The sequence below is a fragment of the Heterocephalus glaber genome, unplaced genomic scaffold (assembly GCF_053883595.1).
Source record: "Heterocephalus glaber isolate CG9 unplaced genomic scaffold, H.glaber_assembly_v1.0 deba00000331, whole genome shotgun sequence".
Classification (NCBI taxonomy): Eukaryota; Metazoa; Chordata; class Mammalia; order Rodentia; family Bathyergidae; genus Heterocephalus; species Heterocephalus glaber.
The window spans coordinates 66,378,066-66,398,852 of NW_028258142.1; the positions used below are offsets into that span (position 1 = coordinate 66,378,066).

Here is a 20,787-nt window from a genome sequence, read left to right on the forward strand (position 1 = left end):
TCCAGACTTTGAAGTACAATCAATCCCATGTGCTTAAACTCATCAGGTAGCTGAGCTTTCAGCCCTCTCCCTGCTCCCTAGACTCCCTTGTAAAGTTCACCATGTGGGGAGTGCTCAGGGCCAAGCGGCCCCTCCTGTCTGTGCTCTCTTTCTGCCCTGGGGGACAGCAGAGCAGGCAGGGCTTAACCGCCATCCACCCTTGGAGCGGGCTGTGCACCCACTCGGTCCCAAACCTGTGGTTCTTTACACAGGAAAACTCTGTGAGCCAAACTGACTGTTTTCTGCAAGAGTACAGCCCCATACTTGCCTGCCCTCTCGACACACAATGATCTCTCTCTGCTTGATTGGGCCACAGAAGCCTCAGACCCACAACATAACTACCAGCAAGGAAAAGCTGTGTACGGAGGGATTTTAATAAGAGAAGGCAAGATAATAATAAGTATCATTAGCAATGATACACGTGCAAATCTGTGCTAAAAGATTTTTCTTGAATATTGAATATGACTGAAAAGTGAGGATGTATACAGTGTGTACAGTTACAGTGTCAAATACTAGTGTCATCCATAGGTATCCCAGCAACGTCAAACATTACCCAGTAATCGTTTCTGCCATTGACAGCTCCCGCTCTTCTCGTACAGGCATTGTCTCTGTAATCTTTTGAACTTGGGGTGATTTCCTCTGCTAGCAAGTTCACCTCTGAGGCCTCCATACTTCTAATCACTGCTTTGTTTTTCCTACTCTTTGGCTGCCCCTGCAGGAAGCAGGGGTAAGTACGTGGGGAGTCCGAGCACCCAGCCGTCATGGCGGTGCCCAGACGCCTCATCCCTGGTCCATCCCTCTTCCTTCTGTTCCACTGTCCTCTGAGAGTCGCTGACATGCTGGTTGTAGTCAGCGGAGGATACTGGGAATAAGAACTAAATGTAATCGCAAACAAAGCTCATAAGGAAAAGAAGTCCGCAGATCATAAATAAAGAGTGTAAACTAACTTTCACCATCAGATGAAGGTGTTTCAGAGTTATCCATAACTCCAGTTTCTACCATAACAGAACCCTGGACGTTCAGTATTCCCTAAAATGAGTATGATACAGTTCTACTTCACATTCTATTAAGGTGCTCACGGTTTCCCCAGAAGTCTGAGAATGGCAGGGAATTCCCAACCGGGACCTCACTGCTCATCTTGCTGCACCCTCTGCTCCCTGGGCTGCTCGGCACGGGTTTCCCGGGACTGACTCGGGCTCAGTGGAGGACCAGGGTAAGCATCCTTCAGAAGAGCACTTGCGATTTCCCTGAGGTGGGACGGACCTCAGGTGGGTCCAGGACTCACTGCGGTTTCTGGACACGGGCCAGCAATATCCCAGGCAGCATTGTAAACAATCTGCATTTGTTGATGAGGGAAAACAGCAGGAAGCTGCTGGAAGAAGACACTGCCTTTGCCTCCCTCCTTAACTAGCATTCTAGGCACTAGGAGATGGCAGGTTCCATCCTTCCAGCTGTTTGCACATCTTCCTCTGCTCCGCTGTCCTGTGACTTCTCTATGTACCCCGAGTTAGGAAGATGTGGTAAATGTCCTGCCGACACACAGCCAGCCTGGGTCTACACCTGCACCACCAACTCTCAGATGCCCCGGTCTGGACAGTCACTCTGAGACTCCCCGAGTCACAGCCGGATCGCATTAACCCGTCCTAAGTCACCACCCTGGTGTCGGAAAGCATCACCAAGTGCTCCACGGTGTTCCCTTTGCTTTCTCTTTCTCGCTTGTGCATTAACACCAGTAGAAAGCACAAGGCTGAAGCGCTAGGCTAGACCATCCTGTCCCTGAGCACACAGGCCCCGGGCAGGTGCCCAGGCTGGCTTCCGGGGGCCGGAGTCCCTGTCCTTCTGGCACTCACCTGTAGATGGTGCTGTCTTCCTTGCTGGGAATGGCTTTGAGGTCTGTGAGCTCCAAGAAGCGGTCGTGGAAGTAGTGCAGGTGCAAGATGCACACGAGCAGGAAGGAGGTGGGGATGAAGATGCGTGTGAACAGCTCAGCCACAGTGAACTGCTTCAGGCCCAGGTCCTCCAGCCTGGAAGAGAACAGCAAAGGCAGAGCACCTCTTAGGCCCCACGGTCCTGACTCATGCAGCCGCTGCTGCTCCTCCCTGTGGGGCCCCTCTGCCAGCCCACATCTCTGCCTTCACTGTGCTTGGGACTCTGGGCCATGCCTCCCCGACCCCCACGCAGCCTCTGGCCTCCTGGGGCAGCCTGCTGGGTGCCGCCTCCTGCTGCCCGCCGCCTCCTCCGCCCCCCCTGCAGAAGCCCCACGGGCAGGGCTCGGGCTGAGGCCCCTCCCAGCTGCACAGCCCCGGGCGCCCCTGGTCCTGGCTTCAGCTTCATGGTGCAGCACAGCACAGCCTTCACCAACCTCTGCTGGAAGCCGGGAATTCAGTTGTTTCTCACCCTGTGTTTGCGGAGGGTATTCTCACGCTCCCGTGGTGTGGTGGGCCTGGGCCAAGCCTCCTCTGTCCTGCTCTCCTGTCCACCAGTCCTCAGAGGCCCTGGCCCGGCTGTGCCCTGCCTTGGCACCTTTGCCTCTGCTCTCCTCTCTGCCTGGACCACTCTCCCACACCCAGCCCCACTGCACTCTTTCCCAGAGGGAACCTGGCTCTTCTCCACCTCCTCCAGGAAGCCTACCTGGACCACTCCTTCCAGTTCCCCACCACTCACTACCGCCACCCGCTGTTTCTTCCTAAACGGTCAGAAGCTTCCAGGAACTCAGGCACGACAGACAAATGCTCCTGTTCGCCTCCTCTGCTAGCGTGCAAGCTCCAGGGCCAGGCCTTGGGCCATCCCCCAGCTCCCCACTGTGACCCAGCCACGGGTCTGGCCCCAGAAAGCGCCCGGGACGGTCAATCAGTGAGACCTGCAGTTCTCCTGGATACATCTGTCTGCTCAGCCCCAGGTCCGATTCCGGTTGGATTTCCAGACTAAGTCCGGAAGCTCACAGAGCAAATCAGAAAGGGAAAACGCTCTGGATCCTGGAGTCCATGCTCAGCACCACAGACCCGAGGCTCTGCCTTCTACCAACAGCCTTGAGCCTGCTGTGACCCAAGAGCCGAGCTCTGGGCTGCAAGCAGGAAGCACAGCCAGCAGCCAAGCAGGTGAGTTCCCTGGACCGACCCTCGGAAAACCGTTTCATTAAAGCAGGGATGAAAATTCATGTTTCAGTCAACATCAGGAAGCTGCTGCCATGACCCCGGCCCAGGGATGGTAGAGGGGACACAGAGGGGCCTCTGATGAAGCCTGTCCCGGGGAAATTATAGACCCCGGTGACATCACAGCCCACCAACATCATCCTGAACAACGAGCGCGCATTGTTAAGCAGTCTGTCACCGCACAGCCCACACCCCACCCGGCGCCCACCGTGCGCTTACTTCTCTTTCTTCAGCCCCGTCATGTTTTGCCACAAGCTGGGGAAGTTTTCAAACTGATACGTGTAGATAAAGATGAGCACCAGCATCGTGTATATGACTACTGACATCCAAAAGTATTTCAGAATCTTCCGCCACCACTCGTAGTGGACCTGAGACACAGAGGTTGGAAAGCAGAGGAGAAAAAGAGGGTTACAGGAAGCTCAGAAAGCATTCGGTGTCTAACTAAGACAAGTGATCATCCGCAGGAGCGCTGGAAAGTAAGGTCAATCTTGTGCTTAGTTTTTAAACTCCCATTCCTAATTCAGGCCGGGGTGTGGTTAGAGCCCCGCCCTCCTGGCTGCCCGGGCAGGTCGAGGGCTGCTGTGCAGATGGTGCAGACTGAGCAGGAGAGGCACGCTCGGCCTGGGAGGCAGCCGAGGAATGGCACTGCATCGCTGTAGTCACTGCTCAGGGAAAATGCTGGCAACTTTGGGATCCAGCGTGGCACTGTGTGGTACAAACGTGAGCCACAGGGAGAGCACATCGCTCTTGGCCACGAGCTGTGGGCGCTCAGAGTCCACATACCCTGGATTTGTAAAAGTCTTTAGAAGTTCACTCATTTCCCCTGAGACCCTTTTATCCCCACCTGTAACAGACTCTGCTCTCTGTCATGCTTTGTTTTGCTGGTTATCTGCCAAAAATATTGCACTGTTGTACCAGTTTCCATCACTGGATTCCCTTCTCACGTTGGGTAAAACTGGGTTTCTGGAGAGGACAACTTGTTTCAACATAATCTTGTAGAAGTTTCAGCCAGGAACATGCTAACGCATGGTGTGGCACACACACAGATGTGTGCACATGCACGGACATGGACAAGTGGGGTTTCCTCATACCTAGCAACCCAGAGAATGCTCCACTGTTTAAGATCATCCCAGCACTGGGTTCAAAGATCTAATTCGATTATAACAATTTCTTTTTGAATCAGGAATTTTTGAGAAAGTTGCATACTTTTTCCTGATTTTTAAAGAATCTCTAATTTTTAAATGGAGAACAGGCTGATGTGTGAATCTCACACAGGGGTTCCTGGGGTGACGTCTGGCTTTCACGGGTCATCTTGGTGTTGCGTCCGTGGGCTCAGGGTAACGTGCACTCTCTGGGGAGGGAGCTCACGTGTGTTCCTGGGACAGGAGAGGACTTGGATTGGGTGCCATTCTGAGTTTCCCTACCTGGTACAAGGCCACACAGAACAGGAAGAGCACCATGTAGATGATCTTGTACATGACGATCTTGCCCTCAAAGCTGACGAAGAAGAACATGCCACCGCACACGTAGATCCAGTACTTGATGAACATGGCCACCACCAGGTTGCCCAAGACTTTCATGATGTCCTGGTCATCTCCGTCTTCCTCTGCTTCCTCCTCCTCCTCCTTTGTCTCCTGCTTCTCCTCCTTCGGCCCCTCCCCCTCTTCCTCCTCCTTCTCCTTGGGCTCTCCTTCCACTTGCACCTCTTCCAGGTCCTCATCTTCAAAACAGAAAGCAGTGCCATTATGAGGGGCATCTGAGCAGAGCCACACTTGGCTTGTGGGCAGGGAGTGTCTATTCTAGGTGTCTGTATGTGACTTGGATAAATAGCACAACATGCACAGCCGATTCATAGACAATTTTCACAGCTTCCTGAAATGTAGTTTAAAAGAAAATACACTTAGTAATATTTTATACTAATCTCTTCATAACACTTTTCTCATTGCCAGTGTCTAGGATCCACGTTCTAGAAAAATAAATAGGTGACAAAAGCACAAATCAAAATAACTATGCCAATTTCAAATTCTAATTATCTCATGGCTCTAGATGATCCGAGCCTTTCCGGCCTGTTACCATGCCAACAATCCTAACCAAAAGAGTACAAATTAAATATAAAGAATAATTATAATTTAACCAAGTCTAAAGCAATTTTAGGCATAGGAATTGAAAACAGTTCCTCTTGCTTTAGAATATGCTAGCAGTCAGGACTCACGTCTGTGTCACCAAGCTACCTACATGTGCTTTGTTTATTCCAACAACCTCCCACTCCCTGAGTATGGGAGCGAAGATTAAGGGAGGAGGACAGATCAGCTGTCGCTCTCAATTAACCATGCTTCACCAAAACTAACTGATTCATCTAGTGCAAAGTCACTGCCAAGATTAAAATCCTACAGACAGACTTCTGTTGTTGAAAAGCAACTGACAGTTGGGCCTAAATGAGCAGACGTGGAACACACCCTAGTTGGGCTCTACTGATGCTCTCAGGGCTCCGGGACAGAGCCCCGGCCTGGCGCGGGAGATGCCCAGAGTGTCCATTCCACAGCAGGGCTGCCTACTGGACCACGAGGGGCCCTCGCCCACTCTGCATGTACGGCTCTCCTGCCACCTCGTGCGCTCAGGGCAGTGGGGAGCAAGCCACTCTCGTGTCGTCTGGATTGCAGGTCTAAAGCCCTCGAGGTGCTAACCGGAGCTGCTGCCCTTCCTCCCTGCCCCTTCCATTTACCTTGTGGTGTGTTATTTCAGAAAATGGAAGGATTCGAGTTAAAAGGTCTGAGTCAGTCCCCTGGCCCCAATACTCACCAGAAGTGTGTGCTGGGAGAAATCACTGAGCCCCTCTGAGCCTCACTCCTTCTGCTGGGAGTCACTTTTCCTCCCCTCGACGCTCACTGTGAATTGTCACGTGAACCCTAATAGCTGCACGTTGTAACCCTGTCCCTTCCTCCCCTGCATTCAAGTCCCTCTTCCTTCCGAGCTGAACCACAGAGGTTTTACGGCACAGTTTGGGCTCTTTATAATTTTGCAGAGGACACACAAAAAAATGTGGCCACACACTGTCCACACTAATTTACCTTTTTCTTCATTTTCCTGACTTCCTATTTTGACTTCTGACAAAAGAGCTTCCTTTTCCCGAAGAGCTTTTTGCTCCGTGAGGTGCTGCCGCAGCAGGAGCCAAAAAGTGATAGTGAAGAGAATCTGGAATGAGAGAGTGAGCAACACCAGAATTATGCACCGTGTGCAGTGTAAACTCCTCTCTGGTCTCTCCACATTGCGGTGAGACCCCAGCCCCCAAACCTTGGCACCCGAGACCGGGTCTGGGCCCACTGGGATTTTCCTGGAAGTGGCTGCTTCTCGGCCCCTTTGCTCAGGAGGCTGCACATGTTGGGCCAGGAGCATGCTTAGCAGGGTGCAGGACACAGTGACCAGAGGCCCCCACAATTGTCCTCAGCTAATCTTGTTCTTCAGGGAATGCAACAGCTGGTTTGCAAGCGGCTGCTTCTGTCTCTGGCGATAGCTTTACTGAGATATAATCCACACCCCACACAGTTAGCACCCTAAGCGTGGGACTCAGGGCTGGGCCTTAGCTCAGTGGTGCAGGGAGTGTTTCGGATGTACAGGCCCTGGGTTCAATCCCCAGCACCAAAAAGAGACAGAATGCAGTTCCATGGTTTCACTGCTGTCATAGGTTGTGCAACCATCACCATCATCAATTTGAAAATATCTTCCTCAGTCTAAAGAGGATTCCAGAGCAGTGACCTCCTTGTCTCCCTATCTTGGCTCTAATCAATCACCACAAATTTCTTGTTTGCATAGATTTGTTTAAACTAGACAATTTAAACAAATGGAATTATATAAGATATGCCACGTGTTCTTTTCCAACATTATGCCCAGCATGTTTTTAGGGTTTGTTCACATGGTGACATATACAGTTGTTCCATTTTCTTATTAAATAATATTCCAGTGAGTGAACATGAGGCTTTTATGTGTTCATTTGCCAGCTGATGGGCATATAGGTTGTGTGAGCTTCCCTGTGGCTATTGCTTCGGTGGCCGTGGTTAATGCTGCCCCGAGGATTTACATGTGACTTTTTCTGTGGACATATCTGCATTTCTCTCAGGTACGTAACCCTAAGACAAGCAGGAAGTGGTGATGGGATGATGATTGTGTTCAACATTTTGAGGAGCTGACAAACGCCAAACATTTTCGAAAACTGCTGCCCCACTTTACATTCCCACCAGCAGTGTGTAACAGTTCCAATTTCTCCTGGTCCTCAGGACATTTGTTATCTGTCCTTTCTTTTTTTTTTTTTTTTTTGGTACCAGGATCGAACTTGGGATTTTGCACTTGTGAGGCAGGTGGCAGAATCACTGAGCTAAATCCCCAGCCCTGTTATCTGTCCTTTCTGATTATAGCCTGCCTGGTAGATGTGAAATGGCATCTCACTGTGGTTCCAAGCAGGCTTTTCATAAATACTCGTCAAAGAAATGAAAAAATATTTTAAAAAGCAAGTAAGTTATTTTTACTTTGTATAACTACCTACTTAATTATCTATAAATGTCTATTTATCATTTTCTTTCAACGTACACCAGTGTCCATTGTGTGCTGGTAACTATACCCAGGGCCTAAACAAATCAAGAACCACAGTGTGCACTTCTGAAAATCGGGGATTAAAATTCTGTAAGTCACTACAGATAGAACTACAGCTGTGAACAGGAAAGGGAATATGATGCATATTCAGAGAGGTCAGGAGGAACTAGGCCCTGTGGGATGTGTTTCCCAGGGAAGACAAATTAAAACCAGACTTTCAAAGCGGTGGGTGACACAATTTTTTTTTTTTTTTTTTTTTTTTTTTGGCAGAACCAGGGATGGAACTCAGGACCTTGCGCTTGCCAGGCAGGTGCGGCACCACTGAGCTACATCCCCGGCCCTGGGTGACACAATTTGATGATGCCTGGAATGAGACACCAGGGCCCAGGAATGCGCCCCAAAACTCAGTCTGGCTCAGCTGGAGGTGCGCAGGTCTGTGAGGACCATGGTCAGACTCCCCCTCTCTCATTTCCATCGCACGGACTCACTGGCACCCTGCGGACAATCTGGGCTCAGTGCCGTGTTTTTATGAACAACACCCTGCTGGAGATTTTCGAAGCCTGGAGATGTCTGTGACAGAAACTGGTACTTTTTTTGAGCTTCTGGTTGCATTAAAATATAAACGCAGAGCCTCATTTCTTAGAATCTGGTTTTTAAAATGAGTAGTAACATTTCCCTCCCAAGGAACTGCTATTTTTCGATTAGGCAGGGAGTCACATTCTCTACACTAGCTGGATGCCTTTTCCATGTCTCTGTGATACTGAGTCAGCTTGGAATGGACTTACACAGCCAAGAGGGTGAGAATTTGAATTTCTCCAAGATTCTGAATTTCTCTCATAGAGAGTGACTAGTTCACCAGTTGTGTATGTGCATTTGTTTCTGTGTTTAAGGGGAAATGATGGAAAGAAAAGTTCATCAAGGAGATGGAAAGATGAAGGAGACTTGTAAATGAGCATAAGACGTGGGATTTTCACCAGAGTACAGTTTGGGGAGAAAGCAGAGGCATGGGAGTTGGGGACGGGAGGATGGAGGGTGAATGGATTAGTGGATGGAGTCCCCACGGCCCGACACAGCACCTCTGCTGTGGGTGTTCACTGTGGGGATAACATCACCCTTCGCCTCAAAGCTCTTTAGTAAGAACTGTTGGAGGACCAGTCTTTCGCCTCCTGGTGCCCTTACGGCTGACTGCCTGGGATTCGGGCTGTCTGGTGATCTAAGTGGCTGTTCCCAGGAAAAGGTGGATTTCGTGCTGCACAGATCACTTCTTCAGAGATACTGATTTTCTTCTCTGTCTGGTAGAGAAAAAATGTCAAGGCTCAGTGGACACATGCACTGAGCGGCCTTTGCTGTTTAAGTCCTCAGTGCACATAGGGGTGTCCAGAGCCTGCCGCTCTGCCAACAAGATGGGGAGTAAGCTGGGTCACCTCACCTTCTGGAGTAGAAACTATTGAGATGGTCCACGGAAATCATGGCAACGACAAGACTATGAATGTTCTAATTACGGATGGAGGCACAGCAGCACAAGAAGAAAATGCAAGGGTCAGAAGAATTTTTGCTGCTAAAATGTTTTTAGGACATTACTGGAGAAAGCATGTTGTCAACAGTAATGACTGTAAAAGCAGTGAGCAAACAGATCTCTTTTATAAAGTGTTAATCTGTTGAAGAAAATCCTCTAGCCCCTTGCTACATTTTACACTGTATTTTTCTGTTTTACACTGTATGCTCCTATTACCGCATCTCAGTAATACTACACTATAATTTATACTAGAAATAATCTATCCTATGATTTTTCTTTAAGTAGAAAGCATTATCATTTTGAAGTAAAAGCTAAAAACGGGGTGTAATATATGTTCAGGTTCAGTGACAAGGCTTGTAAGCAGTGTAAATTAGTTCTCAGTCTTACAAATGTTCATTTTTTGCAAAGCACTGACTATTTGGAGCTTCTTTTTGTAAGGTTTTGCTTAACACGACTAATACCATTACTGTGGTTTGGTTTCATTGCTTTCTATTTACTTACCTTTGAGGCAAGTTCTCCTGGCTCTTTCTTCTCTAGAAATCCCGGGACCTTTTTAATCTCCGGAAGTTCGAAGCTCCATATGTACTGCAGCACCAGCAGCAGATTGGCGTAGATGACCATGAATGGGGAGCTGACCATGGCGTACTTCCTCCTGCTGCGGATCATCCACAGAGTGCAGGACCAGATCAGCAGCACGAATGTCAGCCAGCTGTGGTAGGTGATGCTCCAGGCCTCAGGGAGGGAGAGAAACCACCAGGGTCAGTGCGGTACGGCCTCCTCACTCTGGTAAGGTTGAAGTTTGCTGTAAAGGAAAGGTCAGGGATCCCCAAAGGAGAAAGAGGACAGAGCTGTGCGGAGTAACTGAGCCTGGCCCGTGGCAGAGGAGCAGAGAGAGGGGAAATGGGAGCTCCTGCGGATGGTGTGCCTTTCGTCTCCCTGGGACCTGCGGTGCAGTCCTCTTCCCACTAGCCCGAGTCTCTCCCCTTCCCTACTGGCTAGTCTTAAACTCAGGTGTAAGTGATTCTTCCTTTCCTTTCTCGAAACAGTCTGGAGTCATTTATGAATGATTTGTGAGTATGAGCCATCACTGAGCTGTGAAATAAAACATCTGGAGAATCACAAGGTTAAGCATACAATTCAGGCAGCTGGGCCACGCTGGCGACAGAGAGTTCCCGTGAGGAGGCTGTGGGTTAGGCTCCCTCACATCCAAACCAACAAAGGCCAGGCCCAGCCTCTGCCCAGTGAGGGTGAGCACTAAACAGCCAGCGGCTCTCTGAACAAATGGCGCATTTTCTTCCATTCCCATTAAACTTTCAAAGAATCAGACATGAACCATCAAATGGCAGCTACCAGACAGCCTATAAGTCAGGGCCATGTGCGCTGTTAGCTCCAGGAAACCTGCCATGTTTCTGTAGTCCCTGATACCATTTTGTGTATGTGAAAAGACATTTTCAAACATTTCCTAGGTATGTTTGGAGCTAACTGAAATCAATCACGTTCTTTTTTTCTTTCTTTCTTTTTTTTTTTTTTTGGTACCAGGGATCAAACTCAGGACCTTGCGCTTGCGAGGCAGGCGCTGGAACCACTGAGCTAAATCCCAGCTCAATCACGTTCTTGAAGATCATGACCAAGAGTGTACTAACGTCCAAAATGTTTTCCTGGTCTGTTTTGCTTTAGGAAGCTAGACAGGAACAAAGGTAAAGGAAGCCAGCAGAGAACAGACAAATATCTCCTCCCAGCAATTTGGAAATCTGTCCTGAAACACCACTCGCTTTTTAAGTGATGAGTTATTTAAAATCACTGGTTAAAAAACACTTATATACTGGAAATTAAAACTGCTTTTCTTGAAATGAAGTTAGTAACTGACAAATGAAATCATCCGAATTATTTTCATGAAAATATTCTTCGTTAGAAATAGTGTGTATCAAAGTTTAGGTAACATCTAATATATCACAAATTTAATGGATTTGTATGAAGTAATGTATTTAATGCACCTATTCCGGTATGAAATGCAGATATAACTTTGCCATTTTTGTGTGATCCAGGGACTATTGTCAAGCTTCTGAAGCCCCGGTGGGTTTCTTCCCACGCTGCCCATGTGTGGGAGGTTGAGGGTGGGTCCCGGGAGAAGCGGGCAACCAGGGACACTAAAAAGTGCTCTGGCTTTGTCCTGGTGCCACTTGTGGCCTAGCTGTGGGGCAGGGAGCAGAGGCTACACAACATCGCTTCCAGCATTCGGCTGCTGAGCTGTCTGAGAGCACAGCATCCTCCTGCTTCCTATTTTCAAATAAATACATAAATGATTCTAGCGGACCTGGCTCCCCACTGCTCAGGTTCTGTCTGTGAGGAGAAAGCCTCCCTCGTGGGTGCTTTCTGGAGGGCTGCTGCTGAACCTTTAATGCTGTGGCTCCAGTAAGGCAAGGTCACTGCACCAGGCCAGGGCCAGTCTTGCAAGGAGGACTGGTATTTTTACAATAGATTTTTTCCTACTAAATAAAAAAGTGCACTGAAGTGTTTTGGTTTTAGCTCTATTTCATAAGGGAAAGACCAGACTTAGCAATACGAGAGTGGGAAAATATGAAGTATCAGAATTGCATATTGCCTTTATTACAATAAGTGATTAACATTTAACAATCACAGATTTGTGGCCATTTTGGAGGAGGAACATGGAAATATCAGAAATTAATCAAAGTGCACAGAATGCATTCCATCTGAAGAATGGAAGTGGCCACCCTCAAAGGAGCACCTCGGATTTCAAGGCGCTCTGCTTCCACCTCCTCTCAGGAAAGCCAGGGGTCCTGACAGGGGCTGGTGCTGCGCCAGCAGCTTTCTCCAGGAAGCAGACGGACTGAGGGCCTGGTGCAACCAGTGCAACCGTGTTTGGGGAATTTCCGAAGAGATATAAAATATTTTCATTTTCTTATCATCAAGTTGTCCATAGGATCTCACCATTGACACAGAATTTGGAAGAATTGTTTTAAATAAGAGTTTTAGATTTCTCAAAACCGAATCAGATGTCTTGAGAAAAATTTCTTTTTAGGATGGAGAGAGAGTAGAGCTTTTTAATCTCTGCTTCTGAAGCTGAGATGTACAGGTGGGGAGGTGGAGGAGGCAGGACCTGGGCACTCATGGCCGGAAGCAGCTCATGGGCAGTGCGGTGGCAGCTGTGACACAACCAAGTCTCAGCTGTGTCTCAGACAAGACATGCTGGCCACACTCACTGTCGCAGAGAAATAAAAGCAGTGTGGCCAACCTTGAGTTCCTTCAACATCTTCTAGAAAAGCTGCCCAGTACGTCTTTGTAAGTTGGCAAAATGGGGGAGTTGGGTGTGGTGAGCAAATTTGAGAGACACGTATTAATACTTAAAAAGAGGGCAAGCAGAGTCGGAGAGGAGATGATTTTGTAGCCTACCATGCAAACACCCCATGAAAAACTAACAGGACCGACTGAGGTCTGCCAAGGCCTTAGGACGCAGGACTCGTCCTGGCTGGAGCGGGCACCCTGGGCGTGCAGCCAGCCTGGCAGTAGCCCGGTACCTACCATCATGGCAATGAGGGCACAGATGTAGCTCTGTTTCATGATGAACTGGAACACGGACACCATGGCGTGGACTTTAACACTTCTCTTGTCTTCCCGGCTCCTTTCCCCTTCAGATTCTTCCTTCTCATACTCCTCATCCTCTTTCTTTTCTAGATGGACAGGTACATCACGTAACTACCATGCAGACAGCTGACATCTACCGACACATCCCAAGCAGTGCAGCTCAGGCGTGGTTTGGGCATGGCCTTTTAGTTCAGACTTCAGGAATTATTTCTAATTAATAAAACCCCTAGAATTCAAATAGAATCCGTAAGTCCTGGGTGGTCAGGTGTATGGTACCCAGCTCAGGAGAGTGCAGGAGAGGAAGTGGAAGGTTCTGGAAGAGAGCCCCAGAAGCTCAGCCTCCTGGCACTCAGGCCTGGGATGCGATGCTCTTTGTAGCCACAGACGGCTCCCCAAGAGACGAGACGGAGTGCCACCCCAGGTTCTGTTGTAAAGGACTGTGGCTTTTGCCATGGACACCTTCTGTCACCTGTCCCTAGGACTGCCAGATGCTGGATTATAACTGCCCAGTGGCTCTACCTGGGTGTCAGGAACTGAGGTCTCCCACCCGCCAGCTTCCAGCAAGACAGCAAGGGCTATAGGGCTAGAGGGTGGGTGGGGGTTTGATGCCATCTCATGAGGGACCTCAAGGTGGACCCAGCTGGTCACACCCAGGTTCCTGCCCCAGAGAAATGTGAGTCACCAGGTAAAATGTCCTCCTGTCTTTCTTGTTCAGATTAACTGGGCTGCACGTAAAGGGCCACAGCTGGGAGTGTGCTAGTACTCTGAAGAATAAGCCACAGAAAAGCCAGCGGCCACCTCTGCCACCCCACAGGGGCCCTGGGGGACCCTCAGCAGGGAAGGGGCTGCTGTGCCTCATCCCTCCAGCACCTGGACCCCAGCCTGACAGTGTCCTGTGCCTCTGCTTGCAATGCTTCTGTCTGTAGTGCTCTCTCTCTCTCTCTCTCTCTCTCTCTCTCTCTCTCTCTCTCTCTCTTTTTCTAGACAGGGTCTTACTATGCAGTTCAGGCAGGCCTTGATCCTCCTGCCTCAGCCCCCCAAGTGCTGGGATTACAGGAGTGTGTCATGACTCCCAGCTTCTTCTGTGTCTGCAGAGTCAACATCAGAGCAACTTTCCAGATTTGTTTTACTTCTGCAAGTTCAGATTACGGTGTGAATGTGCTTGGGCTGCCTTGGCAGTGGGCAAACGTCAGTGTGCTCTCATGCAGGCAGCATAAAGAGAAGGGGTCTTGGCGATGACCTGCATCCCGGGCCGGCTCCCAGCCCGGTGCCCACTGGAGGCTGCGTCTGTGGCTCTGGGCCGAGGCTCTGAGTGGCGACTGGGGAGCACCCAGACCCTGAGCTCTGCATTGGTGAGTGGGAGCCTAGAATGTCTGTGCATGGGCAGCAGAAGTGGCAAAGCAGTGGCTTCTGACACTGCTGGAGCTCACGGGTGCCACGGGAGTTGGTGTGTGTGTGTGCGTGTGTGCATGCGTGTGTGCAGGGCGGGCTGACCTCGATCCAAGCTCACTGAGAATGTGGGTGACCTGCCAGGTAGCAGGTAGTGGCACTGTCGGGGCTTGGCAGGAAGTACTGAGAAGAATTAGGAAGAACGGGATGTCAGAGCAGGCCAGGCAGGGATGATGTGGGGAGGTCTCTGAGCACGCTTCATGTGCCTGGGGTGAAGATGAGGGGCTCTCAGCTCCATTTTCCCTTTCCTCATTCACTGTCTTGAGCTGCGAGGGCTGCAGTTCCCAGGGAAGGAGCAACGGGCGAGTCAACCAGTGCTCTGCAGAGTGGAGGGGCTGGTGCTGCCCATGTCCACATTCTCCGAGCCATTCCAGACACTTCCGTTTCTAGGTCAGGGCTGCAGCTTAAAGATGCTGGTGTTTAGTTAGATTTTTGTTTCAAGAACACTGTGCAGGGCTGGGGATTTAGCTCAGTGGTTTTGCCACCTGCTGCACAAGCGCAAGGGCCCAAGTTCAATCCCCAGTACCCCCAAAAAAAAAAACAAAAGAACACCGTGCAGACTGAAAACAAGTCCGTGGGTAAGAGCTCAGTCCCAGGCACCAATTTATCACCTGAAGAGCTTTCTGTCAACACAATAAAAGGAGACACAATGCAAGATTTGACCTGGCCCTCAGTACTGGGGACACCAGGGCCTCGTCAGGTCTGGGCAACTGTCCCCCACAGGGCCAGGCCTCCTGAATGGAAAAAAGGACTCATTCTTAAAACAGTCATAAATTATCCAGAAAAAGCACTGACTATTGCTGCAATATCAACAACAGAGCACCATACAGATACAGACCTAGATCTCTATACACACACATGAACATACACATATCCCTGTAGATTTCATGCTATTAAAAGTTTACATGTTTGAAATTTGTTTTGTTTTATTGAGACAGGGTCTTGCTGTGTAGTCCAGGGTAGCCTTGAGTAACTCATTGAGTATCCCAGGCTTGACTTGAACTTGCAGGAATACTCCTGCCTCAGCCTCTGGAGCGATAGGATTACAGTGTGCACCACCATGCCTGGCTAAAACCTTTTGTTTTCCTAAGTTTGCCCCAACTGGCCACTTACTTTGCAGATAAGAACAGGACACAAACAGCAACACACTGGTGCCACATGGAGCCAGTGCTCAGAGACACTGGGCAGGAAGGCGAGATGCCTGCTGAAAGTAATGAAGCAAACGGAGCAAACAGCCAAGGAAAGGCCAGTGGGCCAGGATCACAACTGTGGCCCCAGGGCCCGGGCTCCTCACCTGCAGACCCCTCCAAGGGCTCCCAGCGGTAGTGGGGTGTGGAGTACAGGTCGGCCTTGGCGGGGCCATTCTCCAGGGGCAGGCTTGGGTGGATGGTGTGGTAGTCCACAGGGTTGCCGTTCACCGTCACCAGCAGGCCCTGTGGCAGGGCAGGGAGAGGACAGCTGAGTACAGCTCAGGGTGTCTGTGGGCACCACCCCTCCACACCACGCACCACCCCACAGCCAGCAGCCAATGGGAAGCTGACTGCCAAGTATGCAAACGCTACTGCAAGGTGGGCCGTGTGCAGTCCCCCTCCAAACCCTGTCTGCACAGCGGCAGCAGTGCAAGAGAACCACTCGGTGTCCCCAGGAAAGGCCTGCAGAGGCAGGGCCAGTGTCCCGCCTCGCGCCGGGAGGTCCTGCAGACCTCCCTGCCCACACCAGCCCTGCCCCACACTCCCCGCGGCTCTGCAGAGGGCTCAGGTCTCTGCTGAGATGCCCCCAGGATGCATGCCCACCTCGAAGGCCGCACACCTGGGCTTCCCTCTGTCTCTGGTCTTATCACCATCAGGCTAACACATACATGTACATGCGCACACTGCACACGTGTATTCACGAGCACGCGAGGCTGCTCCTCTAAATTATGCAGTTATCAGCACAGCCACTGCACAAAATGCTTAAACAACACCCCCAGAGACAGACAAGGCTTTCTCAAGGTTTAAATAGACTTTGTGTAGTTATATGCAAGGTTACAGCATGAGTCAGCATTTGTCATAGCAATAAACCAGCTATCATTTCTGCAAGAAAATAACCGAAAAACTTATGGCAATTTTGTACATCCTTAAGTAGACTCAGAGGAGCTCACCCCATTTGTAACTTTCAAGTGACTTACGTAGGCATAAATGATAATTCTAAGGGTATACTAACATCAGATGGTTTGTAGTCGTCTTGGGTCATGGACAGAAGCTGCAAAAAGCAATGCAGGACAGCATGTTAGGAAGCGAGCCAGAAGCGCTGTGGTGCTTACCTCTACAACATTCCCTCCACACAGACTGCGCTCTCTAGCTGGAGGAGGCCAGCACGTTAACGCTGCCATGCAGAGTGTAAGCGACAGGTAACTGAGCTGTATGACACTGTTTACTGGAGCCACTTGCGTGTTTAGCTAGGTTTCATTATGACAGCAACTATGCAGCCACAGAAGTTACTATCTTTTTTAGGTGCTATCTTTTAATGGAATAAGCCACTTGGTTTTATGCTGCTAAAACCCTTAGAGAAATCTATAGAATTCTGAAAGCATTTACTTTTCAAGAAAAGTTTCTTAGTAAAAAAACAAAAAACATTGATTGTACTGAAGTTTGAAGATTATTTTAAGATTTGCATGTTAACACAACAAAATGATTACTACATGATCATGTTTATAAGTTATATTGGTGCCAAATGTTTGGGCTTTCCTCAAATAATTATTAGCACAGCAAATAGGTCTGCAACATTCTGGAGTCTGGACTCAGTTCTAAGTTCTTAGAAGCCACTGGAGGTCCTCAAGAGTCTTTGTGGATGTGGAGTCCATCTATCAGTATCTGCCATACCAGGAACTCAAACTGAGGCACTCAAAAATTAGTTACTTATGAGGTCTTTAAAAACCCATTGTATATTAACATAAATAAATTATTGAGATATCTGTATCTTCAAAGAAAACCAAATGCTGAAAAAACAGTGCCGCTGCCTATACTTGTATAGGTCTTTTAGCGTCTGGCTGGTCTGCCAGGGGAAGTTGCTCCAGTGAGTCCTGCAGAGGACCTGGCCTGGCAGGGGCACGAGGCTGGAGGAAGAGGGCATTTACGTCTCCCTGGGTTGTTACAGATAGCCTTTCCCGGGAGGCCTTGACCGCAGCTGTGGGGAGTCAGTCTGGGTCAGAGCCACAAGCTGCATGAAGCAGCACCAGGAGGGCACTGCTGAGAGATGACCGTCACTGGAACCCGAGCCACACAGTGCATATGCCCACTCCACGAACTGACATCTGCTCATCCCATGGCCTTCAGTGGGTCTCTCAGCCGGGCACCATCCTTCTGGGCAGCAGTGACCTGGCAGCATCACCTGCTGGGCTTGAAGGACCCTGTTTTGCTCTCACCGTCCCGCAGCTAAACGTGGTGTATATGGGGACATGGGGGTCGGATCCTCACTGGGACCCTTGGCAGACTTCCTGCGTGGCCTGCTGGTCACACAGGATATTAAAAAGATGTGTATGTCAAGGAAAGGATTCCAGAAAATGAACATAGCCCTCGGTGAACGATGAGACACTTGCTCACAGATGCACTGTTAGGCAACATAGATGCATCCTTCAGGTGAGATTACCCAGGCCACATGGCAGGTTCTGCCACACACCTGGGCCATGCCTTGCACAGCATGGCACTGAGCTCAGTGCTGCACACACTTGTGACACAGCAGTATCTGTGCATCTAAACATGGGGAAATACGGTCTCATGGCAACAGTGGTGCCCCTGTACAGGCCTTGGCCATGTGTGGGGCTGTGGACTGGGAGAGGCTGGGGGAGCGGGGAGAGTGGTGGCAGCCACGGCAGAATGAACCTCCTGCAGACTCTGGGGCAATATCCATTTGGGCCATAGGACACTCGTCTTAAAAGCACATTTGTTTCTGCCAGCACTGGTACCAATCCGAGTACTGAACAGGGCCGTGCTGCAACATGGCCACAGCACTGGGAGATGGGACACTTTCAGGTCATTATACTCTTGCAGGGCATCGGCCTCTACGTGGACATCATGGACCGGAACACTGTCACGTGGCGGGGCTGTGGCTCCTGCTGGCTGCTGGTTGTTCTCGAGTGACACTGGCTGTCCCGCTCCGCTGTGCTTTGTGTGCTCTCAGCTGCAAAGTGCTCAATCTACAGCCCTCTCTGCGGGGTGGACTGGGGAACAGTTGTGATCGTGAGCACCCTGTCAGGCCTCAGGGTCCCTGGAAACCCAGGGCCTCACTGGGAACACGGCGGCCAAACCCTGTCATGGTCTGCCATCTGGAGACAGGTGCTAGGACAGGCAGCAGTGCCTGCAGGACCCCAGACTCCCTGACAGCTCAGAACCTCTGCCCCCACCCACATCTGTCCCCAAGTCCAAGGGTCTGCTCCTCGATGCACTGGCATGGGGCAGCCAGGGACCTGCCAAGAGTGTAAGAGCATTTGCCTCCATGACTCGGCCACGGTCAGGGATCCACAGAGCTCTGACAGAAGGGAGTTCAAAAGGGTAAACCAACGATCCACAGCCATGTGAGTCATGTACAATGCACCATCTGCGGCTGGTCACTCAGCAGAGGACATCCATACACTGCTCCTTTGTTTGCTGTATATTTTAAATATAGAAGTTAAAAAAAAAGAAACACAGCCCATTCCTCTAGGACTGAGGGATGTCGCCAGAAAGTGCGGACATGAGCAGTGTCCTCACTGGGCTGGGCTGTGGCATCCCCCAGAAGCGCCGGGCACTGAGCCTGCTCAGCCCACCCTCTGCAACCCTGGAGCAGCCTGGGTTGACTCTGCTGTCCTAGCCCCTCTGCAAGGGTAAAACACGAGCAAAAGCAAGCGGGCGGCTACCTTCCTCTCGTCGGTCGGGTAGTGGGCCGCATACCACAAGCTCCGCCGCCGCTCCGCCGAGTGCTGGCTGGGGCTGTCACCCAGGGCGCAGTCCTCATCCTTGGCCATCTCATCTGGCACCTAGAACACACAGTCACAGCCTGGGTGGGAGGGGCCCACCTTCACCCACTGTCGCTTTTCAACCTGATGTGTCCTCCACATGGGATGCGATGGGCGCAGTCTCAGAATAACGAAAATGCTGTCTGGGGCTCAGTACAGACAGGGATGTGAAATGTTCCCCGATCCCCGAGAAGCCCCAGACCTCCTCAGTGTGCCCTCCAGGGAAATGGCCCGGCTTTGCAACATGAGCTCTGTGGCCAGCTCAGAGCTTGTGCGAGCCTGCTGACCTCAGCTCAGCACCTCCAGCCGGCTGTACGGCAGAGGCTGCATGCAGAGGGAACAGGAGCCTGGGGCTTCGAGACCTTCCCAGAAGAGGGGCCCCACAAGAAGGGCATCCACTCGTCGATGGTAGTGGGCGGGAGAGCACTGGGTGTCACTGCCCATCCCTGGGTTCTGTGTGCCAGGGAAGAATGCATACAGGACGTGCTCCTAGTTCCCAAGGGGGTGCCATCTGGGGTGTACAGCAGAGGCAGCCCTTTCCCTGCTCCTGGAGCTGGTGGTGACAGCGAGTGCTGGGCACCTCCAGGGCTGGCCCAGAGCGGACAGCAGAGACACCGGCACCCGCCCTTGTGAAAGGGCTTTGCACTGGGCAGTCCTGCCCGCCCAGTCTGACCGCGTGATCTGAGGCTGCTTAGAGTCTCGCAGGGCCAGTGTCTGAGGTGAATTGTGAGTTAATGACATTCTCAACTCATGGCAGCTTGCTGGGAGGCGAACCCACCACCAGTCAAGGAGCATCGGCAGGACGTGAACGCTCCATAGCTGCCGCTCTGTCTTTTTAAACATGTGTGATGGACCTTCGGCCCCACACCCAGTTAATGGCCAGCATTTTTCAGGAAATGTGCCAGGTCCCGTGGAGGGTGATTCGGTCAGGGTTCTGCCTCCCGACACTGTCTCACTCTCTCCTCTGCCCGGCCCCCTTACGATGTGGACCCCTTGGGTGTGGACACTGGGTCCTGCGACCAGCGCTGCTGCTACTGCCCGGGTGCCCAGCCCTGTCCCTGCCACCCCTTGCTTCCCAGACAGCTCATGGGTGCGACCACAGAATACGCCAGGGCCTGGGCGGAGAGGGAAAGCCACAGGCAGGGCCTCCTACAGCCACAGCGCCTGTATTTCCGTAATGGTAAGGAGTTACTCAGAAACAGTTCCCACCATACATTTTCATTTCTGTATACCACTTTATTTATGGACGTATACATATTCATATGCACAATGAATGATAAAATATATGGTGACTGTTTAAATTTTTAAAAACTTATTAGAGTAAAAAGTTGTTACACTGCCATTAATCTCCCTCAAAATGCCTTCTCTCTCTTGGAATACATTTGCCCCATTGTTCTTGTGACTTTCTGAAACAGTTCTGGAGTCCTTTTATTGTGAGTCTTTACAAGGTGTGATTATAAAATTAGCGTGAA

At 50.6% G+C, this 20,787-nt stretch overlaps 1 protein-coding gene across 5 annotated transcripts in view; it reads right to left on the minus strand.

Moving 5' to 3' along the window:
• Positions 1 to 20,787, minus strand: part of Piezo2 (piezo type mechanosensitive ion channel component 2) — a 321,693-nt gene that overhangs the window by 80,407 nt on the left and 220,499 nt on the right. For all 5 annotated transcript variants that reach the window (XM_021265256.2, XM_087194955.1, XM_087194949.1 and 2 more), the window contains exons 9-17: positions 19,217 to 19,336; positions 16,546 to 16,584; positions 15,638 to 15,776; positions 12,832 to 12,980; positions 9,793 to 10,023; positions 6,260 to 6,383; positions 4,616 to 4,911; positions 3,411 to 3,559; positions 1,890 to 2,063 (exon numbers count right to left, since the gene is read on the minus strand). In XM_021265256.2, coding sequence (XP_021120915.2) covers positions 1,890 to 2,063; positions 3,411 to 3,559; positions 4,616 to 4,911; positions 6,260 to 6,383; positions 9,793 to 10,023; positions 12,832 to 12,980; positions 15,638 to 15,776; positions 16,546 to 16,584; positions 19,217 to 19,336 — 1,421 coding nt within the window. The remainder of the gene's footprint in view (positions 1 to 1,889; positions 2,064 to 3,410; positions 3,560 to 4,615; positions 4,912 to 6,259; positions 6,384 to 9,792; positions 10,024 to 12,831; positions 12,981 to 15,637; positions 15,777 to 16,545; positions 16,585 to 19,216; positions 19,337 to 20,787) is intronic.